The following is a 20,093-nucleotide window of genomic DNA, read 5'->3' as shown; positions in this document are numbered from 1 at the left end:
AAAAAAGACATCATAATACAAAAGATATGCTTAAAGAAAATAGTGTTTTTTTAATGTCTATATTTTATTTTTCAATACAACCTTTTCCAATGCCAATATTTGTTACAATGTCAATGCAGCTTTTTCCACAATGACATTTTTTTTTCCAATACCAAATCTTGTTGTCAGTGTTGTGGCTCATGGGAGTGTTCTCGTAGAGAGAAAGGGAAAACAACTTCTTGAGCATAACAGAAGGAAATATGGAGAGAAGACTGAAACCAGCACAGACTAGAGAGGAGGAGATGAAGGAAATTTTGATGCATGTTAACAATATAGCCATACATGGAGAATGGACCAAAAAGATGAAGCAATAATGTGCTCATGAGAAAGGGGGGGTCATCCAAATGTGTCAGTGACAGGCAGCACATACATTCCTGTTAGAGTGAGAAAAGGCCAGAACATAATAAACAATAAAAGCGTTCGGTTTAGGGGAACGGTATGGGATTTTTTTTTAATAGGTTTTGGGTGAACTAATGAATACACACACACTCGCACGCACGCACATACACATGATCACCAAAAAAAGAGAGAAAAAAATAAATAAATAAACAATAAAAAAAGCAGCATGAAGAAAAGTACATTGGTTAAAAAGAAAAGTAAATACATTATCAGCAAGTCAGGGTAAAAAGCACATTTTGAAACTCAATTTAGGTTGGCCATATATCAATATAATTTAAAATGCACTTGAAGTGAACATGTCCATTAAATTAACAAACTGCTGGAAATATGTGGGGTAATAAGTGAAGCTACTTGGTGAGCAACAGCTCTGCTTGCTAAGATGATGTTAGATATGACAGTTGAATTGGCATGGAGAGACTTATTTGAGTGATGTAATTGCTGGTCAAATCTTACTGCAAGCAAATAATGCAACTTTTACCAACCTAATGTAACCTCTTTATCTTGCCCCCCATAAGGTGGCTCGATGTGCCAAAGAGAAAAAGGAAGAACAGCCAGTCTTCGATGAAGAGTATGTCTGGTAAGGACGATTCACCGCAAAAGAAATCCATCTTGCCCCCCATAAGGTGGCTCGATGTGCCAAAGAGAAAAAGGAAGAACAGCCAGTCTTCGATGAAGAGTATGTCTGGTAAGGACGATTCACCGCAAAAGAAATCCATCCATATTTTTGTCATCACCAAAGCAAAATAGAAAAGAGTGTTCAATAGAATTGTCACGTAACATTCTCAAGCTTTTGATGTGTTCGAAGAGTCTGTCTTTGGAATATGATGTTCAGTGCACCTCATCTCACTAGAGCCGACTCCCCCATGGACTGTGAATGGCTTTGTTCTCACTGTTGTATTAGACTCCTTGCTGTTTTCTTTTAGAGGCTTTGTAGAACTTATAAAAAGAATAAGTTCACAAAGGTAGCCAAGGTTTAAGTCCCCTTTATACCTGGTAATCAGTCTCTCAAGGGATAAGATTTAAAATACAAAAGTAACATTTTGAAAAAACGGGATTTGCAGTCTCAAAATATCAGACTCATATTCCATTAATTTATCCATCTGTCCATCCGTTTCCTTCTTCTCATCCCGGGTCAGGTCACGACCCAGGCTTCACTCTTCCAAGCCACTTCATCCAGCTCCTCCGGCGGATCCCAAGACCTTCTTAGAACAGCCATAAAGCATAGTCTCTCCATCAAGGAGGCATTCTAGCCAGTTACCCAAACCACCTTATCTGGCTCTTTTCCAAGACCATCCCACATGACTGAGCATTTCACTCTACCTCTAAAGGAGAGCCCAGACAATGCGGACGAAACTCGTTTCAGGCACTTGAATCCTTGATCTTGTTCGGTCACGACCCACAGCGCGTGACCATTGGTGAGGGTGGGAATGTTGATGGGCTCACCTCCATAACAGACCGATGTAGAGTCTTCATCACTACAAAGGGCGCACCAATTTTCCTCTCAATCTCCCACAACATTCCTTCCTCACTCATGAGCAAGACTCCAAAATACTTGAATTTATATACTTGGGCAGGATCACATCCACATATGCTGAGGGACCACCTTCTCTGACTGAAGACTGAGATTGGTTCTTATTTCAACCGCTTCATGCTTGAATGCGAAACGCTACTTGATGAAGCCAACAAACCCACTTTTTCTGCAAAAAGCAGAAACGTAAAACTAAAGTCACCAATTCAGAGGCACTGTCCCCCTATGTCAATGCGATGTTGCAGAGGCGTGTCAACTAAGACAGTCCCACAACATCCAGAACTTCCCCCACCACGCCCCCCAGTTGGTGACCCTTCGCGATCTCAACCTAGAGATAAAAAGGCCCACCTCAGAGTCCCAGACTTTGCTTCCTCATAAGAAGGTGTGTGGGTGGAATTCAGGAAGAGGAGGATGAAAGTCAGACTTATTTTGTCTTTGCCAAAGTACATTGGAGTACATGCTGTTGTTCAGTTTGTCTGACCTTGGAGGTTTCAATGCAAAGTCACATTAAACATGCCTGAGGCTAAGGTGCATTACAAACTGGTTGCCAAATTAAATTCAGGTATTCTCCAGGTTCCTGTGGTGTTGGAGTTTTCACACTTAGTTAAAAAAAAAATCAGTTTGAGCTCCCAAATCCCTATCAAAAAAATATTGTAATTATTCATAACAAGTGTATCATGATTTAGTTGATATGGAAAATGTTAATAACATGGACACTATTGGTGCAGAGAATAACTTTAGATTAAGCATGTTAAGTCTTTTTTTTTTTTTAATATATGAACAACAATTTTTTTGGGCAGAAAATAGTTATCATGAACTCTATCAGAGTCCATCTTGTTTTGTGTTGAGTGGTTGTTGTCTAAAGATTTAAAATCCCAACAATCAGATTGATTGTATTCCTCGTTTATTCACTGCAACTATTGAGCCTCAGTGATCTTCCATTCTGCCTTTAGCAACAAAATGCCAAACAGCATATTGTGTTCACTTGTGTGGCAATGGACGAGTCATGATTTAATGATAACTCATGAGAAAAAGAGATCAAATGCTGTCTGGCTTGTTTAAATGAAAAAGAAGGTTTTCTAGAAGTCATAAGACCATAGTTTAATCAAATATGCCTTCGGTATAAGCACAATTTATTAGTGATTGCATCCATACTCACATGGTAGAGCAAGAACAGACCACAATCACTTATAAGTTAGCCTACAAAAAATAAGATGTGCTCGAACATTTATGTGGATGAACAAAAATCGATTCAGAAATGAAGTAATATTGTAATATTAACTTACAGCACACACACATTGGAAAGTTTAAAAAGGACCAAAGATGGACAACGATGTGAAGGAGAAGTAACATATGACTTCCCATTGCGTACCAACATGACAGCTTTGAGGTTCTAAATATATGATTTCATGCTATGTGTGAGAGCATGAGATAATAAATACCCAGTATGTGAAAACCTTGCCTTGAAGCCTGTTGTGACGGATATAAATAATTTTTATCCAAGCTCACAGACCCTCAGGGTTCCATACAACCGAATTGTTGACGGCCCCCGTTTTAATACAAAGCCCCTTCTCCCCTTGTCCTTCTCATTGTTATCCCCATTTGTAATCACGACTCATCCCTCATCCCTCTCGATCTTACCCGTGCCTTATTGTCTGCTCATCCCACCTTACTCGGTATATTCACCTCTCTCTTAATTCCATCCCATCCTTCTCCTTAACTTCCTCCTCCTTTCCTATAGCTCTTAGCATCTCTGTTCCAGGGTACATCCCCAGCTACCTGGAGAAGGATGAGCCATGCGTGGTGTGCGGCGACAAGGCGACCGGTTACCACTACCGCTGTATCACATGTGAGGGGTGCAAGGTACAGTAACGAGTCGGTAAAAGATTTTCTTTGAGACTGTAGGCTGACGCAGATAAGAGAAGACACTGCAGATAGCTGTCACAATGGTAGTGTTGTTAACAAATTGAATATGGAAGTATAATGGTGCCCTAGAATGTGTTTAATATTGATTTTCTCAGAACGAATCCTAATAGAACAGATTCACATGAGAAATCAGCTTCTCATGAAATTCTGCTGTGGTTTTGAAAATTGTGATTGCGCCCACTTTTTCCAAGTGACTCGCAAACTGAGAATTTTATTGCTATTATACCATTATAATCAGTGGAACCTATTTTGGTATAAATGGCCCTTGCAAAACTGCTTTTTTTGCTCTGCACAAGGAAGCTGTGTTTTCGCCCTTCAGCTTTATTTGTGTGACAGTAAGATTAGACAAAACTAGAGAGATGCAAAGGATTTTTTATTTTTTTGGGATGCATTGTGACTTATGTATGATTCACGTTTAGGTGCAGTTGCTACTGAATCTGAACCCCCGTTCCCCCCCCCTCCTTTTTTTTTTGTCAGCCCTCTATATTACAATAAAAGTGTTACATAATGTTATTAATTTTCCTCCTTCCTGTTTATCTCAACTTATCTTGTCCCGATCTTTTATCAGTGCCTCTTTGTTTGTTTGTTTTTACCCTTCCAGGGTTTCTTCCGTCGAACCATACAAAAGAACCTCCACCCGGCGTATTCGTGTAAATACGAAGGCTGCTGCGTCATCGACAAGATCACTCGCAACCAGTGCCAGCTTTGTCGTTTTAAGAAGTGCATCTCTGTTGGCATGGCCATGGACTGTGAGTTCATAGAACCGGAACACTCATGCTATTCATATCTATCCTGCTGAGATCAAACAAGCTCTGAGATAAGCTGGTCTCTCTAGCCATGACACATAAGCAATTTATTTCCAACTGAGAAGGGAATATGTCAGTTTCTGCTAAGGGTAATGAGCTACCGTCACAGTGCATTCCTAATTATCCTGAAGCCTCTTTTACAGAAGATATGGCACGTGAACTGCTCCACCACTACTAACTAACTAAACCAACTATTCCCAATTATTTTTGTTTCCGCTTTTGTGTCCCCATGCATATTCCATTACGTTGATTTTTTTCCACCACCATGTTGACATTCGCAATATAGTCATAACCGTTTCCAAAAAGTGAAAATGAGCAACTAAACTCGACTGCATGCCAACAAAACATTTTTTTCGGTCTGCCCTCTCACCTATCAGTGGTATTGGACGACTCCAAGCGAGTAGCTAAACGGCGTCTGATTGAGGAGAATCGGGAGAAAAGAAAAAAGGAGGAGTTGGTGCGGACGCTGCAGGTGAGGCCAGAGCCAAACACCTCGGAGTGGGAGCTGATCAGGATGGCAACTGAGGCCCATCGACACACGAACGCCCAGGGATCCTGCTGGAAACAGAAGCGCAAGTTTCTGGTAAGATGAAAAAATAAGCCCTCCGACCAAATGCTGCAGCTTGTCACTGGAGGGCTCACATATAAGCATGCTCGTCTTCATTTTAATACATTCCATATTTATTGGATTACTTTCAATTAATCAAGCAGGTAAATGCAGTTACACTTTCTCTGCTTTTTGGCAAAAAAAATCAGTTGTTCACTAACAGCGTATGCCTTAGCGATGACAAAGCATATCATGTATTGGACTCACATTTAAACTTTCTCAATGGCCTTATATATATATATTGAAAACATTCTACTGCCTGAGGAATGGTGTTAAATTAGACACTACAGCAACACATTTTACTGTGACAAAAATATAAATTGTCTTTAACCACAGGCCTCCTAATAAGTAGTTATTTAACCAAATGAGTTTTTACCTGCAGCCAGATGACATTGGTCAGGGATTGGTGCCCACCTCAGAAGGAGATAAGGTGGACCTGGAAGCCTTTAGTGAATTCACCAAGATCATGACGCCTGCCATCACTCGAGTGGTGGACTTTGCCAAGAAACTGCCCATGTTCTCAGAGGTAGGTTATATAGTATGTGCTTTTTATTTATGCTTGTGTTGAGGACAGAAAACAAACGACACCAAGGAAGGAAGGCAGGAAGAAGTATACAGTCACACCGATTAACACTGGGGCAGCAGATAGCAAAAATGTGGGAAGGATAAAATCAGGGTCAGAAACACACAAGGAGAAAAAAAACTGAAGCTTAATACACTGGAGGTAAATTCAGCAGGAAAACATATTTATATGTAAGACACTAAGTCAACAGGATCATCTGACTGTGGAGAGTCTAAACCAGGCTTGCCTGTTGAAGTTGACGAGTGCAAAGGAATCAGGTGTACCCTGCTGCAGCTGTGTGAATGTAGGTCAGCTACGCCCCCTGCCACACGCCCGCACTGCAGGAAGAGAGAAAATATGCTAAACATAACCCGACAACAACAAGACCCAAATTCAGCCAAAACTGAATGACCAAAAATTATATAGAAAATACATCCATAAAGCAATATTATTGCATTTCCATAAATCCTATTAGAACATTGTAAACATGTCCTATTCATCATGAATACTTTACACTTTGTAATAATGTATGCAAACTACTGGACAGCAGCACATACTATTTATAAATGCGTCTTTTTTTGGTTTTGTCTACATAGTGTTAGCAGAAGAACTACAAATAACTGAAGCACAAACAAGTATGCCCATTTTCCTTTTTCTTTCATATTAGACAAGCTGCCAAAACCTGGAGCAATCTTCCACTAAATGGAAAATGTTATCTGAGATGGAATTGGGATAGCACCCCATGACCAAATGACCAACAATAGGATAAGCAGTTTTAACACATCATGAATGGCTGGGAATTGCAATTTTCCACAAAAAAATCTAATTGGGCTTTACGACTTCATCATTTATCATTTATAGCAGGCCATTTTACTGTTTTATTTTTACCAGGTTGCAGCAGATTTTTGAAAAAGCAATTGAATAATGAACTGTCACTGAGCAATAATGACGTCGAAGAGCATTGTCAAATATTAAGCAGCTGACGAGTCACTTTGCTCCCATGTTGCTAGAATTGCAGCAGCCTTGTCAGTTTTCCTACAAATGGCCTTGCTTGCTGTCAAATGTTTCAGACAAATTTTTTTTTTTCACCGTGAACAGTTAAGAAAATACTCAAAAGAAATATTGAGATTTGAGAACACCTGTTTTGGGGCGGGGGTTCTATTTGGGATTACAGTATATCCCTACTGTGTTTACTTCACAGCTTCCATGCGAAGACCAGATCATCTTGTTGAAAGGGTGCTGCATGGAGATCATGTCACTACGCGCTGCCGTGCGCTACGATCCGGACAGTGAGACGCTGACGCTAAACGGCGAGATGGCCGTGAAACGTGAGCAGCTGAAGAACGGCGGCTTGGGTGTGGTGTCGGACGCCATCTTTGATTTAGGCAAGAGCCTTGCCCAGTTTAACCTGGATGACTCTGAGGTGGCGCTGATGCAGGCTGTCCTTCTTATGAGCTCAGGTGAGGATTATCATTGTTATGAATACGGATTTATTTTTTTAGGATTTACTGTCAAACACAGACATAACAAGAAAATGTTACAGTTAGTTCACTGACCACAGAGTTCACTAGTTGACAGTTCACTTGTAAAAAAAAAAAAAAAAAAAAAAAGAGAAAAAAAAACAGTCCTGCATTTGTCTGATGACGGATCATGTGTTGTGAGAACAAGGAGTTGTGTGTATATTTCTAATGAAGAGGGAAACTCAATTTGGTATGCTATTTTTTATGCATTCAGATGTTTTCTCTCATAATAGATTCCATCTCTCACGGCAGTAATTTTACACGCTCCAAAATCCTCAAACATTAGACCTACAACAGGTTTTGATACCACTGATACTAAGGGGTCAGGGGTCACAAATACAGCGCCCCACAGTTGGCAGGGAACCCCCAAGGACCACATGAGTAGCTCATGGGCTTGTTCTAAAAATAGCTCACTAACTAGTGGTGTATGATCAACATTTGTGTTCAATTGGGTTTAAGTCTGGTGACATGTTTGGCCATTCCATCACCAAATTATCCTCTACCTCTTCAGCAAGGCAGTGGTATTCTCATAGGTGTGTTTGGAGTCATTATCATGTTGAAATACTTCCCTGCAGCCCAGTTTCTGAAGGGAGGGGATCATGCTCTCCTTCAGTATGTCAGTATGTTTTTTTAGCTCACACCAGCAAGTGAAATCCGGGCCAATCTGGGTAGCTACCCTTTTCCTTTTTTCTTTTTTGTCTCTTCAGACAAAACTTTTCAGTTGTTTCAACTGTGCATCGACATTCAAATTGACTTCAATCTTTGTAACAAATTTTTGAAAGGGGAAAGTGGCGAATGCCATAAAGCAGTCAGCACATTCGTAGTTTTTTGTGTGGCAGTGTTCCTACCATCCTCCCCAAAGTTGCTCAGTCTCAGTAAAAATGATACAGACCCCCTCAAGCCATGGCAAAGGTACCATTCAACTACCGGTAGTTTTAAGTCGATGTTTTATCAGAAGAGTTAAGAAAATATTTCATTAAGGTTGGAAAGTTCCTTAGTGTTACTTTAAAGTGACAGACAGTATTAGCGGTTATTGAAGTAAGAAAAAACAAAGAAGCTTTTTTTGAATTACCTCCACTTCGCGGGTGGGCGTGGAACGTATCACTCGCAAGAAGTGAGGGAACACTGTACTCACTTTTGTTGCGAGGGGTTTAGCTGCTAATGGCTGCATTTTGAGTTACTTTGACAATAAATTGACATAGTTAAATAAGCGGTAAACTGACTACTTTTACTTGTGTCAAAGCATCATTACTTCAGTGTTGTACCAAAAAGATATCATGAAATATCTGCAGAAATGTGAGGGGTGTGCTCACTTTTTGTGAGATACTGCATTATCACATACTGTATACTCAACAGAATCCAGTTGAACTATTTTTCAAGTTATTTTTGAAAGTGGGAAAATGCTTCCAATATCTTGATGTTATTCAAATTAGAGACAAATTGTAATTTTGGTATTTACAACATGAAGTCGACAAGCATGAATTGCCTTTGCAGGCCACACAAAATTATGTGGTTGACTGCATATGGCTCATGGCCTTGAGTTTGCTCCCTAATGACTTCTAATGTACAAATATTTCATTTCTCACCCAAGATCGCTCAGGGTTGACAAGTGTGGAGAAGATCGAGCAGTGCCAAGAGACTTACCTGCTGGCGTTTGAGCACTACATCAACCACCGCAAGCACAACCTTCCTCACTTCTGGCCCAAGCTGTTGATGAAGGTAACAGACCTGCGCATGATCGGAGCGTGCCACGCCAGCCGCTTCCTCCACATGAAGGTGGAGTGTCCCAACGAACTCTTTCCCCCGCTCTTCTTGGAGGTCTTCGAGGACCAGGATGTGTGACTAGAAAACCGTGTCTGGCACCCCCTTACTGGAACACCTTGATGCTGAAATAACTCTCCAAAGGGGTGCATTTGGAAAGAAGGAGAGAGAAAATATATATTTTTTCTTCTTTGATGGGAACATTTGGGTTCAGACACCCACCACCTACCACCAGCACTCAACATCACAAGAAAAAAAACAAACTATGTGGCTTCTTTGTCATGTCACTTTAAAAGGTACACTTATTTAAACTACACACTCAAGTAGAACTATATGCAGACAAACAAAAATCCAGCAAGCCTAATGTCTCCCCACGCAGACACCTTACACCTCATCTAGTGTTTTTTTTTCGGATCATAATCTCCTCAGACAATCCCACTCCACATGCTTCTTTGCACCTTCCTTATCAGCAGCGGCTGCCACCGCAGTTCAGCTTGACCCCCACTGAGCCGCTGTTATGACAGTGTTCGCCAACCTACCTCCCTCACATAGTGAGCTCTCTCTTTATACACACGCACACACACTCTCCAAAATACAACATAAACGCCTACAATTTTACCTCATCGCTTGTAAAATGTAGTGTCTTATTTATTGTTGGTTTACTGAGAGAACACACAAGCATGTAGTCTTCAGTCTATGCGTGTCCTTTTATAATGGGTCTTAGTATGTATTAGTTAGAATTCATGTTTGACATGAGATGCAGCTTACCCCTGCTGTAAGCTTTTCTTTTACATTATGATGGGCTATAAACACAGGCTTAAGACTTTCTATTTGGGATTCATAATCAGTGGCGGCTGGTGGGATATTCTTAAACTAATGTAGATCAGACCATCAAATCCATTGCAGCAAGTGTCCCTTTCAGGTATAACGACATTCCCGACACAGAACTACGTATATAATACATTTTCCAAATATTTTATTATAAGCTGCAAATAAAAATGGTTATTTATTAAGATGCTTCTTTGGATCTAATTTTGGCATTGCTGAAGAAGCCAATTGGAAAGGTGAAGTGGAAAAAGGAATTACTGTGAAGATACTTGGCGTGGGAGTTGATTGTGGCGTGGCGATAGAAAGCGCCAAGAGAAATAAGTAGCTCGTGAAGAACTATAAAAAGAAGTGGATTAAACGAGGCTTGGGACACCGTTTTCACTTCTAAAAGAACTTGCCTTTATGTGCAACAGCCAAATACTAGTGACATAAAGTCAAACAGTCTGATATGAAGAATTTGGTGCAAGGTTCCCCAAAATTTAGGCCAGCTGTGTTGAACTTGCACTCAAGCTCTTTGAAAGCAACGCAAAGCTAAGTTGCTCATGCAGTGTGAGACATTTACCAAACGATTCTGCCTCCTCCTCAGATCTAAATTGTGCTCAGTCTTAAAAAAAAAAAAATTGGGATCAGATTCCGAGAGGTACTAATTGATTTGCTTTCTTCATTAGACTTAAACTTCCTGCAAGGCATTTCTCAATTGAGTCATCTATTAAGTTGTGCATTTATTTTTAGAATCCCTCAATGATATGTTGTGGTGCCTCAGGAATGTTGGCACTCTCGTAACCTCTTTCTTAAAGGGGACGTCAACCCAAAAATGTTCTTTACCATGATATCCTGTAGTCTAAACACAGCATTCTGATTAATATTACATTAGTGAAATATGAATTAAGCAGCAAAATCCACTGTTTTTTGTCCACCTCACTAGGCGGCCATTTTGCCACTTGCTGCAGAGATTGCTGCTGCAAGTTCTCCCTTGCCCCAATGGGTTTCTGTCATTTGGAAAAGTAAACAAACAGGTGTGCGCTGACTGTGCTCTTTGACAAAAGAAAATGTTAAATGCGCACAGTTGCATGCACCGTTGTTGTCGCGCCTCGTCAAAATATAGCTGTCCTGACACCTGGAATATGTAGGCACTTTTATTTTGGAGGTGCTGCGGGAAGGGTTAAGTTCATCTTCATGGTGAGTAGGAGGGAACAAGGGTTGCAACATGCCGGTTTATTTTTTATCTAAGTTGGTTAGCAGCTCATCTGGAAAAGGCATGGAAATCACTAGTCTTTTGTCAAAATACGCCATTTAGAAACCAAAATATGTGACCTACGTCAATCGTGGAGATCCTATGAGAAAATAATTTGGGGGGGGGGGTGTACAACGGCTACATATGATAGCCGCTGTATGCTAACGTAAGTCAATTGTTACTCTCCCGTCACAAACAATTCACAGCTTTGCTCATTTAAACGTCACATTAACAATAAAACCGACTGAAGTTGTCACTAGGACAAAACTTTTTTTTTTTGCTTGACGTCACGCACTGTAATCATTGTAGTTTCAAAATTAGTGTGCGTGCGTGCGTCTGTCTGTATGTACTGTATGTATGTCTAGCTATCTAGCCGTCTATGTGAAGTTAACAGCTTACCTGCAACTAAGTAATTGTTTCTCATGGCCTTCAATCAATTAATGAATCAATTCATCCATCTGCAATCATCCCTTCATCCAGTCTGTCTATATAAAAATACAAACAGTATAAAAATATGCATTTAAATGTGTGTCAATTACACATGAACTTTTTATATTTGCAATTCTAATAAATTATTGAAGATGCATTAGTTAAACATTACGGTATTTGGATTACATTACTAACTACATTTTTACCAGGTAGCTAGAAACTGTATCAGAATACTTTTTAAAAGTAACAATCACAACCCTGCTTTTATAGCATTATGTGACCATGTATCGACAGATTGATTCTGTCTTTTAATTCTGCTTGATTTGTTTTCTCGAAATGCATCAAATTGATTCAAAATTTACTTCCAAGGGAGCATGCCCCTTTAGCCCCATAGAGGGGTTGTATTCTTCATACCTGAGCTGTTTTAATGCCCGGAATGCACAGATATGACTTTTTTATTATTATTATTATTTTATCTGAGGGCAGACACCTTTCTTATTTACACCCACTGTTAACATTAATGCCTCCATTCCACTGTTTTCTCCCATCATATTTTGTCCTTAAAAATCTCCCCGTTCTGACAGGATACAGCGCTCAGCATATACTGTATGAGTCCCCCCCCCACCCCCGCCTTCGAAAAATTGAAAGATTTTATTCAATATCTCAATGAACATAAGAACAATTTTCAAAATGTTTTCTGTAGAATATGTGCTTCACTCACAACATGAAAATAAGGTCGATAATAGAATGCATAGATTACAAAATCTTCACTTGAATCAAATTAACTAATGCAAAAAATGAATGCAACCCCACAACAAAAAACAAATACATCTAGTATTTTCTATGACATCCATGACTTTTATGGATAGCAACATGTCTGCCAGGCCTGGAATTAACAAGTTGTCAAGTCTTTTTCCTCTTGGTCTACTTATTTGTTCAAAATATACTTTAATAGATTTAATTTAAACTATTTTTTTGTGGGTACTAATTAACAAATTATGTTTGCAATGAATGGCTCACATTTGTTGGAGTATTTTGTAGTGTAGTATCCCATAAAAATCTTATTCTAAAAGGAAACTAAAGGTATTCATACAAACATGTTGGGGTGTACTCATTTAGGCTGAGCACTGTATATACTTGCCATTTACAATATTATTTAAAAATAATTTGTTTGCGCCTCAATGTACTGCAAAATTTTGGCTGTTTGACCACAATGTTTTTATCCATCAAAAGTTTTCAGTCAAATTTAAAAAAAAAATGGTTTGATCGCTGCTTGCTGTCGACTGTAAACGTGCTGTTCAATCACTGCAACTTGCGAATGTCATATAACCAAAGTCGGAAAACTGGTGACCTGTGATTGGTCATTCATTATCTGATCCTTGAGCAACTTGATGTCATTTGCAGTTAACATCAAGTGGGAAAATGGCCGCCCTCTGGGATGTATAAAAATGGGTGGATTTTGCTACCTGAGTCATATTATTCACCGTGTTTAAACTAGTGGAACTACATAGAACATATTAGTGTTCAGAATTTTTTTTTTTTGAAGGGGGTCCCCTTTAACCAGCCGTCCCTGATTATTTTGGGATCTAAGGCCAAGATATGAAATGAACACCATTATATCACTTAAGTAATGCCGCAAGGCTTGGGTCATCCCCTCAAACAACCAACTGACAGTTTGAAAGTATTTTTCAGGTAAAGAGCCACAAATTATCCTCAGGAGTTGCAAACCAGAACCAAAGGAGAGTGAATGTTGTCACCAGGTGAAATGAAATGAAATGAAAATTTAAAATCCCTCAGAAATTGCATGTGAATGCTGAGAAATGTCCCAAACACAAAATGGTGGGGAGAAATGATTGAGAGCAATATGCAAATGACTCCCCCATGTGGCTGTGGACAGCATTGGGATGATAACTTCTTGTGAGGCGAACCCAGGACATGATCGTTGCCACCAATTTGAATCTGTTGGGCAAACACGCTACGTGCAATAAAAGCAATGTTAAGAAAAACAACTATTAGAATGCCTGTCTCAGCATTCACACACTTTTTGGATTTACAGTGGCAGTGATTTTCTTAGCAATTACTTTACATCATCAGAATTTTACTTTGCTAGGAACATCTCTGCTCTCTCAGCATTCATATTCATAAAACTTTGCAACTTTTCTTTCATTGCTAAAGTAGCACCAACAAGACTGGTTGCAGAGTAATATATTACATATAGACACTATACAGAGTTTATCTATTATATTTCCAGTATATACCTCCTTTCTAAGCTTCATCTCGCACACGCTTCACATTTTTCTTCTCAAAGATCATATATGACCATATTTCTACTTGCATCTTTATCAACCGCCGGGGTGCACCACCACACGTCCTGTTCTCTCAATGGGCCACAAAACTCCTCTCCACACGATGGCACGACCCAACCGCCAGCTCTCAACTACCGCTGATGTGATTGGAGTCGTTGTTGGGTGGTGGGCGGGGATGATGTCACTTACCTCGTCGCTCAAACCCGTTTCAAAACGGACCTGATTCTACCTCACCTCTCATCTCAGTGCAGCTGCCCTCTTATCTGCAACATGAAAACATACAGATGCCAACATGTACTGCAGCCATTTCCAAACAGGCCGTGGATCAACAGTTGACAGCCAAAGTGGCCCATGTCCATTTGTAGGACCAACAATGACTATTGTTAGTTAGGAACCTGATACATTATAAGACTTGAGGGGCCTGCTCACACGTGATCTTAACATGTGATCTGCATGTGATGACATGCCAAGTAGGCACTTCTGATGGTGTCACATGATCTCTGCTCTGTTTGCAAATTCATTGCCAAAATCCAAAACAGCAAATGTGCTGTTAATTGCTTAATTATCTTTAGTACGTTTCCTAATTTTTCCAAACCCACCTCCATTGTTTGTATCCTATTTTGGATGAAGCCATCTTATGCAATGAGCGTGGACATCTAAGGCAAAGCATACCAGAAACATGTTGAACGCATGTCTGAAATGGGCTTCTTTATGACGAAACACGATGCAGATTATGGTCGGGTGTAATGACAAGCAAAAAATGGGACTCCAGCAAGAGCCATTTTGGCCTGATTGGATCAAGTCAACAAACTACATTGGTGGGGTTAAATAAACACCAGGTCTGCAGTGTTTGCCTCTGGATTCATCCAAACCAAGAGGAAGGAAACAGCACTTGGTGTCATCTGACTTATGGCAAGGCAATAGCAAAGTTGCTGCACAAACTGCTTTCTTGTTAGCTTGTTACTGCTTGTGGGTGAAGAAGAAGACGCAAGCCATTCATAATACAAAAAAAATAAGCTTCCTGAGCTCTCCTAACCCTAAAATGTACACTTGGAATTCAATACTGCTGAAATAAGCTCCACTCCGCAATTTGCTCTCAAGATTTGTATTTTGCAATGGATGTAATAACTACAAAAACCTTCCTTGAGCCCTTTAAATTCTCTCTCTCTCCTCTCAAGATTTGTATTTTGCAATGGATGTAATAACTACAAAAACCTTCCTTGAGCCCTTTAAATTCTCTCTCTCCCTCTCTCTCTCTCTCTCTCTCTATGGCAAAAAGGTCCTCATGTGGCAAAAAATTGAGATATTCATATATTCAAATTCTACACTTAATCCCCTTTAAAATGATATGTAATACATTGACGTACCTCAAAAATTGACAACAATTTTAATGTTGGAAGGATGAAATCCCTAGTTTTGAGAACAACAGGTTTAGCTAGTGGCGTTAGCTAGCAGCTAGGTTAAAAACACTCCCTAGTTACGATGCATACTGCCTAATGATTGCTTATTTTCATGCACTTCTATTACAATTTTAACTTTTGTGCTGCTGGGAAATGAAACTAGAGACCTCAAGGAGGCTATTTGTGGAGAAATCTCAAAATTGACAAATTATGTCCAAATTGTCTAAAATGATCCATATCTCAACATTAATCCTAGCGACATGTGGACCCTTTTGCCCAGATATATTTATATGGAAAGTTTCAAAATGACTTTGTGTTCCCTGGAAAGTTTCTAGAAATATCCTGCACCCCTTTGCAACTCTAATCTTGAGCATCTTAGAAGGTATCTTGCGACGTGCTCACGCTGCCTGTCTTCTCACCTCGACATCCCAAACAAGGGGCCCTTTTCACAAAGACAAATTCTTGATCAAGTGGTTTCCATGGAAACAAGCAAAAGCGTCATGCCAAACGTATTATCAGAGCTTGCAAAGCAGACAAATGCTCCCATTTGAACGTAATCAAGGAAGGCCCCTCGCAGAGGCATGGCCTTTAAGTGCCACCACGCTTTGTTGCTACATTGCATGGCATTTAAATCCAAATGTGAGCAGCGATTCACACACACCTACACACACTTACACAGATGCAGGCAGAGCCATAGGATGATCAAGCAGTGCAGTTTCCCGCTTGCCGTCTCCAAGGCCTGCTGTGCTTTGACCTTTCCTGCGAAGGAAAGTCATGCAGCAAGTGGCTATGAGTTCTGCTGTGCTCATTTACAGTAGTTAGTATACGTAAACATCCACAAACACGCATGCTCTATATGCTATTTTTTTAAGCTGTCCACCTCCAATCAGATCACAAAGCAGTCATGTAGCACACCTCCATTCATATTAGCGATGTCGGAGACAAACGCATATATTCACATTCTGCCACTTTTTTTTCAACTCAGGACCACGTCCCTGAGCACAGAGAGCACTCGCGTGTTCCAGTTTAAGGACAACAAACAAATGAGGTTCGGCGTCATGGTTGGAGCTGGCAGCCATTCTTTGCCGCCCACGGTAAAGAAAACACCCTTCTTCTATGATCAACTATCACCAGCACCACAGAGCGCACTGCCTTCAGCCATGATCACATGCACCAGCATAGCAGAGAGACAGACCAACAGTCAGTGGTCATCTTCTTGAACGACAATTTCACCATTTCCCTTGCCAGCAACTGCAAGGCCATGTTCAAACAAGAAAAAGTTATTTCAATCTGGGATTGTTTTCAATTTAGCCTCACATTTTCTGTCAGGGTTTTAAGATTTGCATTCGAGATTGATGGGAAGTCAAATATATCTGAGCAACAAAAACACATGACTGAGAACCGCCATAAACTACGTAAAAGGATTAGGGCCAGTGAAGAGAGAAAAAAAATGGTTGGCAGGATTCTGACTTTATTCTCAGAATTCTGACTTTGAGAATTCTAACTTTGAGAATTCTAACTTTAAAGTGAGAGTTCTCACTTTATTTCACAGAATTCTCACTTTAAAGTGAGCAAGAAGCTACGAGTTCTGCTGTGCTCATTTACAGTGGTTAGTATAAACATCCACAAACACACAATGCTCTCTATGCTATCACTTTAAAGTCAGAATTCTTACTTACTTTATTCTCAGAATTACTTTAATCTCAGAATTCTGACTTTAAAGTGAGAATGAATAGTCAGAAATCTGACTTTGTTAGTGCGACTATTATTCTCACTTTAAAGTGAGAATTCTGAGATCAAAGTCAGAATTCTCACTTTGAATTCTCACTTTAAAGTCAGGATTCTGACAATAAAGTCAGAATTCTGAGATTAAAGTCAGAATTCTCACTTTAAAGTCAGACATCTGAATATAAAGTGAGAATCCTGCCAAACTTGTTTCTCTCTCTACACTGGCCCTAATCCTTTTACGTAGTTTATGGCGGTTCTCAGCCATGTGTTTTTTCCGTAATAAACTATTCAGATTTGCTTTGTTTTGTTTTTGTTTTTTAAGACATAATCTGGCATTTGTCATCTACTTCTATGCAGAACTACATGTAACAAACACTAGCTTCAGGGTTTCAAGGTCCAAAACCATCTACACAAGAATGATTTAGTAGCTAAGGGTATCTTTTGCTGAAAAAGATCCTCATACAGGCAACGGAGCTGCAAAAAGAGCAAGACTGGCCACACTTTGCATGCCGTGCCAGTACAACTCCTGCAAGCTAACTGCTTGTCGTCACTTACATACAAAAGAGAATACTCTCTTAGGCGTGTATTCAGGTTTTCAGTTATGCTGAAGAAGTGTTGTCAATTTATTATCTTGAGTTAAGTAAAGTTTTGGTTTCTAAAGCGTTAGCTGTAGTATACTCGCGTAACCAGAACAGCATTTTAGGTCAAAGTAGATCCTCCAATGCGTGTCTGTGGACACTAGCAATATTGTGTCAGGTACTTTTATTGCATTTTGTTGAAATGCCGCTTTAGTAGCCGTAGGATTTACCGAAGATGTGTTTGAGCATGGCTTTAGTAGTATCGAGCTGTTGCCTCACGACAAGATATTTGTTTGTGTATTTGTTACTACTTAAATGGTAAAAGGAAACGGACACGTTTTGTCAACCACTGACCACTGAACTTTCCCTGCGTCTGTCACTTTGCGTACTCGTTATGTTATACCTCATGTTTACGATAAATTAAACTGTGAACTCTTAAAAGTACACTTTAAAGCCTCAACTCATGCGCCTGCTTCAAAACTGCTTTTACTTACCCAGGGAAAACATGTGTTAGTCAACATCCTCTCTGTCCTCGGCACATTTGTCCGTCCCACAAATCAAATCCTCATCTATTGTAATGGCGAGCCTCCTCTTCGTCTTTTTCTAATCGATGTAAGCCCATCCCTCCACTCCAACATCCTCAAGGACGCCAGCTCTAAATCATTTGCTAGAGAAAGATGACAATACTCTATAGGAATATGTCCACATGTGGAATGTAAAATAATTGCAATTGTACCATTCATGACACGGTGGAAAGTCGCACACTCATGCTGTTGCTGAATTTGATGTTGACCATTGTGCACCAATGTCCTACTTATTATTCTTGGGTGTGTGAGTCCACAAGGTGCGAAAGAGCCTGGATTGAGCAGTAGATTTTTTTTTTAATGACTTGTATATTTTTGGAGTGAGGACTAAAAACCCTGAGCAATGTATTGTAATTGTTTTTTTTTTCTTTTCTTCTACTTTGACTTCAATCTGATGATGGTGTCAAGAGAATGTGGGTCTATTTGTGTTCATTGTTGGTGCGACTGTAGTAATCGAAATATTTAATTAAGTGTTCAGTTTACCTTTGTTAACAGAAGCAGCTCATTATTGATCCTGTCTTCTTTGGCAATGGAGAACCCATAGACAACTTAGTAAATTACAAAGTGTTCCTTCATATATATATATATACTGTATATACACACACACACACAACAAAGGAGTATTATGGCCACACTAATAAATAAGATGATTTTTTTGAAGAAAGTCCTTACTTTGTATGATAATATAAATAGTTTTAGTAATTTTGCGAAGAAGAAAGGTTCATTTTCAGAGAATAGCATTCTAATATGATAAAAATCTAAAATATAAAAAACTGAAGTGGTAATATTACAAGCAAGTGTATATATGCGCTACAGTGAGGGATCTAGTCAAGTTATGCTGCATTCGAGGATGTACGGAAGTCGGATATATCCGAGTTGTTTTTTCCCAGTTCCGACCTGACAGCGTTCAAGGTGAAAGTAAACAACCAAGATGGCGGATAGTGATAAATATTTTTTTTATTTTGGTCCTCAAAACTCATTTTGACCTCCAGCAAACTTCCAATCTCGCAATTTTGCTTCATTTATTGTTTTTATCTTATTTCATAAGCATTTCATACAGTTCAGTAGTTTACCTTATAATTTCATGCAGGGAGATAGCGGCATACTGTCACATATGTTGTGTTACATGGAGTTATGTTGAAGATGTATCGGTGAAGACAGCTACAGTTTGTAGTTTTATACAAGAGTAAATTGTGTTTTACCATTCACGGTCTGTGTTTCAAAATGGGTCGCAATTCTAGAGTAACGTCACATTGTAGTCTGTCGGTGTAGTCAGGATACTTTTTTTTCCCAACTTCGCAAGTCGGATTTCTGACTTCAAGGGGGCGTTCCCGTACACACTTCCTGGTTTGAAGTCAGAAAAGTCAGACTTCCGACCATCCTCTGATGCAACATTACACTTTGAACAACCATCATCAGTACTGTACGCTTAACGTCTAAGCTTCGCGTCTGTTCCTACGAAATAATTGCACACTAAAATGTCCTCTTTTGTCAGGTTTGTTCAATCACTCAAGGGTTTGAACAAATATTTGATGTTACCTGATGACAATTCTCTTGAATGACAACCGCTACAGTTGGTTTCAGACAGTTTGTTTGTCAACATGGCCTCGTTACGGTTACTTTATTCTCGTAATATTATAACTTATTTTTCACAATTTCTGTTCACCGTGGCTCAAGTTCTCCAAGATGCAAGTCAGTTATTAGCATGCAATTCCTCCAAGAGGCTCATGTTTACAGTTTTAAAACTTTTTTTTTTTTTACTTGTATAATAAATTCATCTCTTTATATCAATGTTGTATCCATTTCCAAAACAATTCAGGTAGAGTGAGAATGTTGTTAGTTTTCGCTAAACTACTGT

The 20,093-nt window shown here is 39.5% G+C and overlaps 1 protein-coding gene across 14 annotated transcripts in view; it reads left to right on the top strand.

Moving 5' to 3' along the window:
* LOC144044427 (thyroid hormone receptor alpha) overlaps positions 1–20,093 on the top strand; it is a 105,044-nt gene that overhangs the window by 84,302 nt on the left and 649 nt on the right. For 3 of the 14 annotated variants that reach the window (XM_077558830.1, XM_077558831.1, XM_077558833.1), the window contains 7 exons: positions 954–1,123; positions 3,708–3,829; positions 4,494–4,641; positions 5,076–5,281; positions 5,688–5,831; positions 7,069–7,327; positions 8,979–10,165. In XM_077558830.1, coding sequence (XP_077414956.1) covers positions 954–1,123; positions 3,708–3,829; positions 4,494–4,641; positions 5,076–5,281; positions 5,688–5,831; positions 7,069–7,327; positions 8,979–9,229 — 1,300 coding nt within the window. In that variant the 3' untranslated portion in view covers positions 9,230–10,165. Of the gene's footprint in view, positions 1–953; positions 1,124–3,567; positions 3,643–3,707; positions 3,830–4,493; positions 4,642–5,075; positions 5,282–5,687; positions 5,832–7,068; positions 7,328–8,978; positions 10,166–16,330 lie in introns of those variants that run through there. The other 11 variants (XM_077558835.1, XM_077558839.1, XM_077558834.1 and 8 more) reach the window with 8 other exon arrangements.

This window comes from Vanacampus margaritifer, chromosome 2 (assembly GCF_051991255.1).
Source record: "Vanacampus margaritifer isolate UIUO_Vmar chromosome 2, RoL_Vmar_1.0, whole genome shotgun sequence".
NCBI classification, from domain to species: Eukaryota; Metazoa; Chordata; class Actinopteri; order Syngnathiformes; family Syngnathidae; genus Vanacampus; species Vanacampus margaritifer.
Note: the sequence above shows the minus strand (reverse complement) of the source record. Positions and strands in the feature narration are given on the sequence as shown.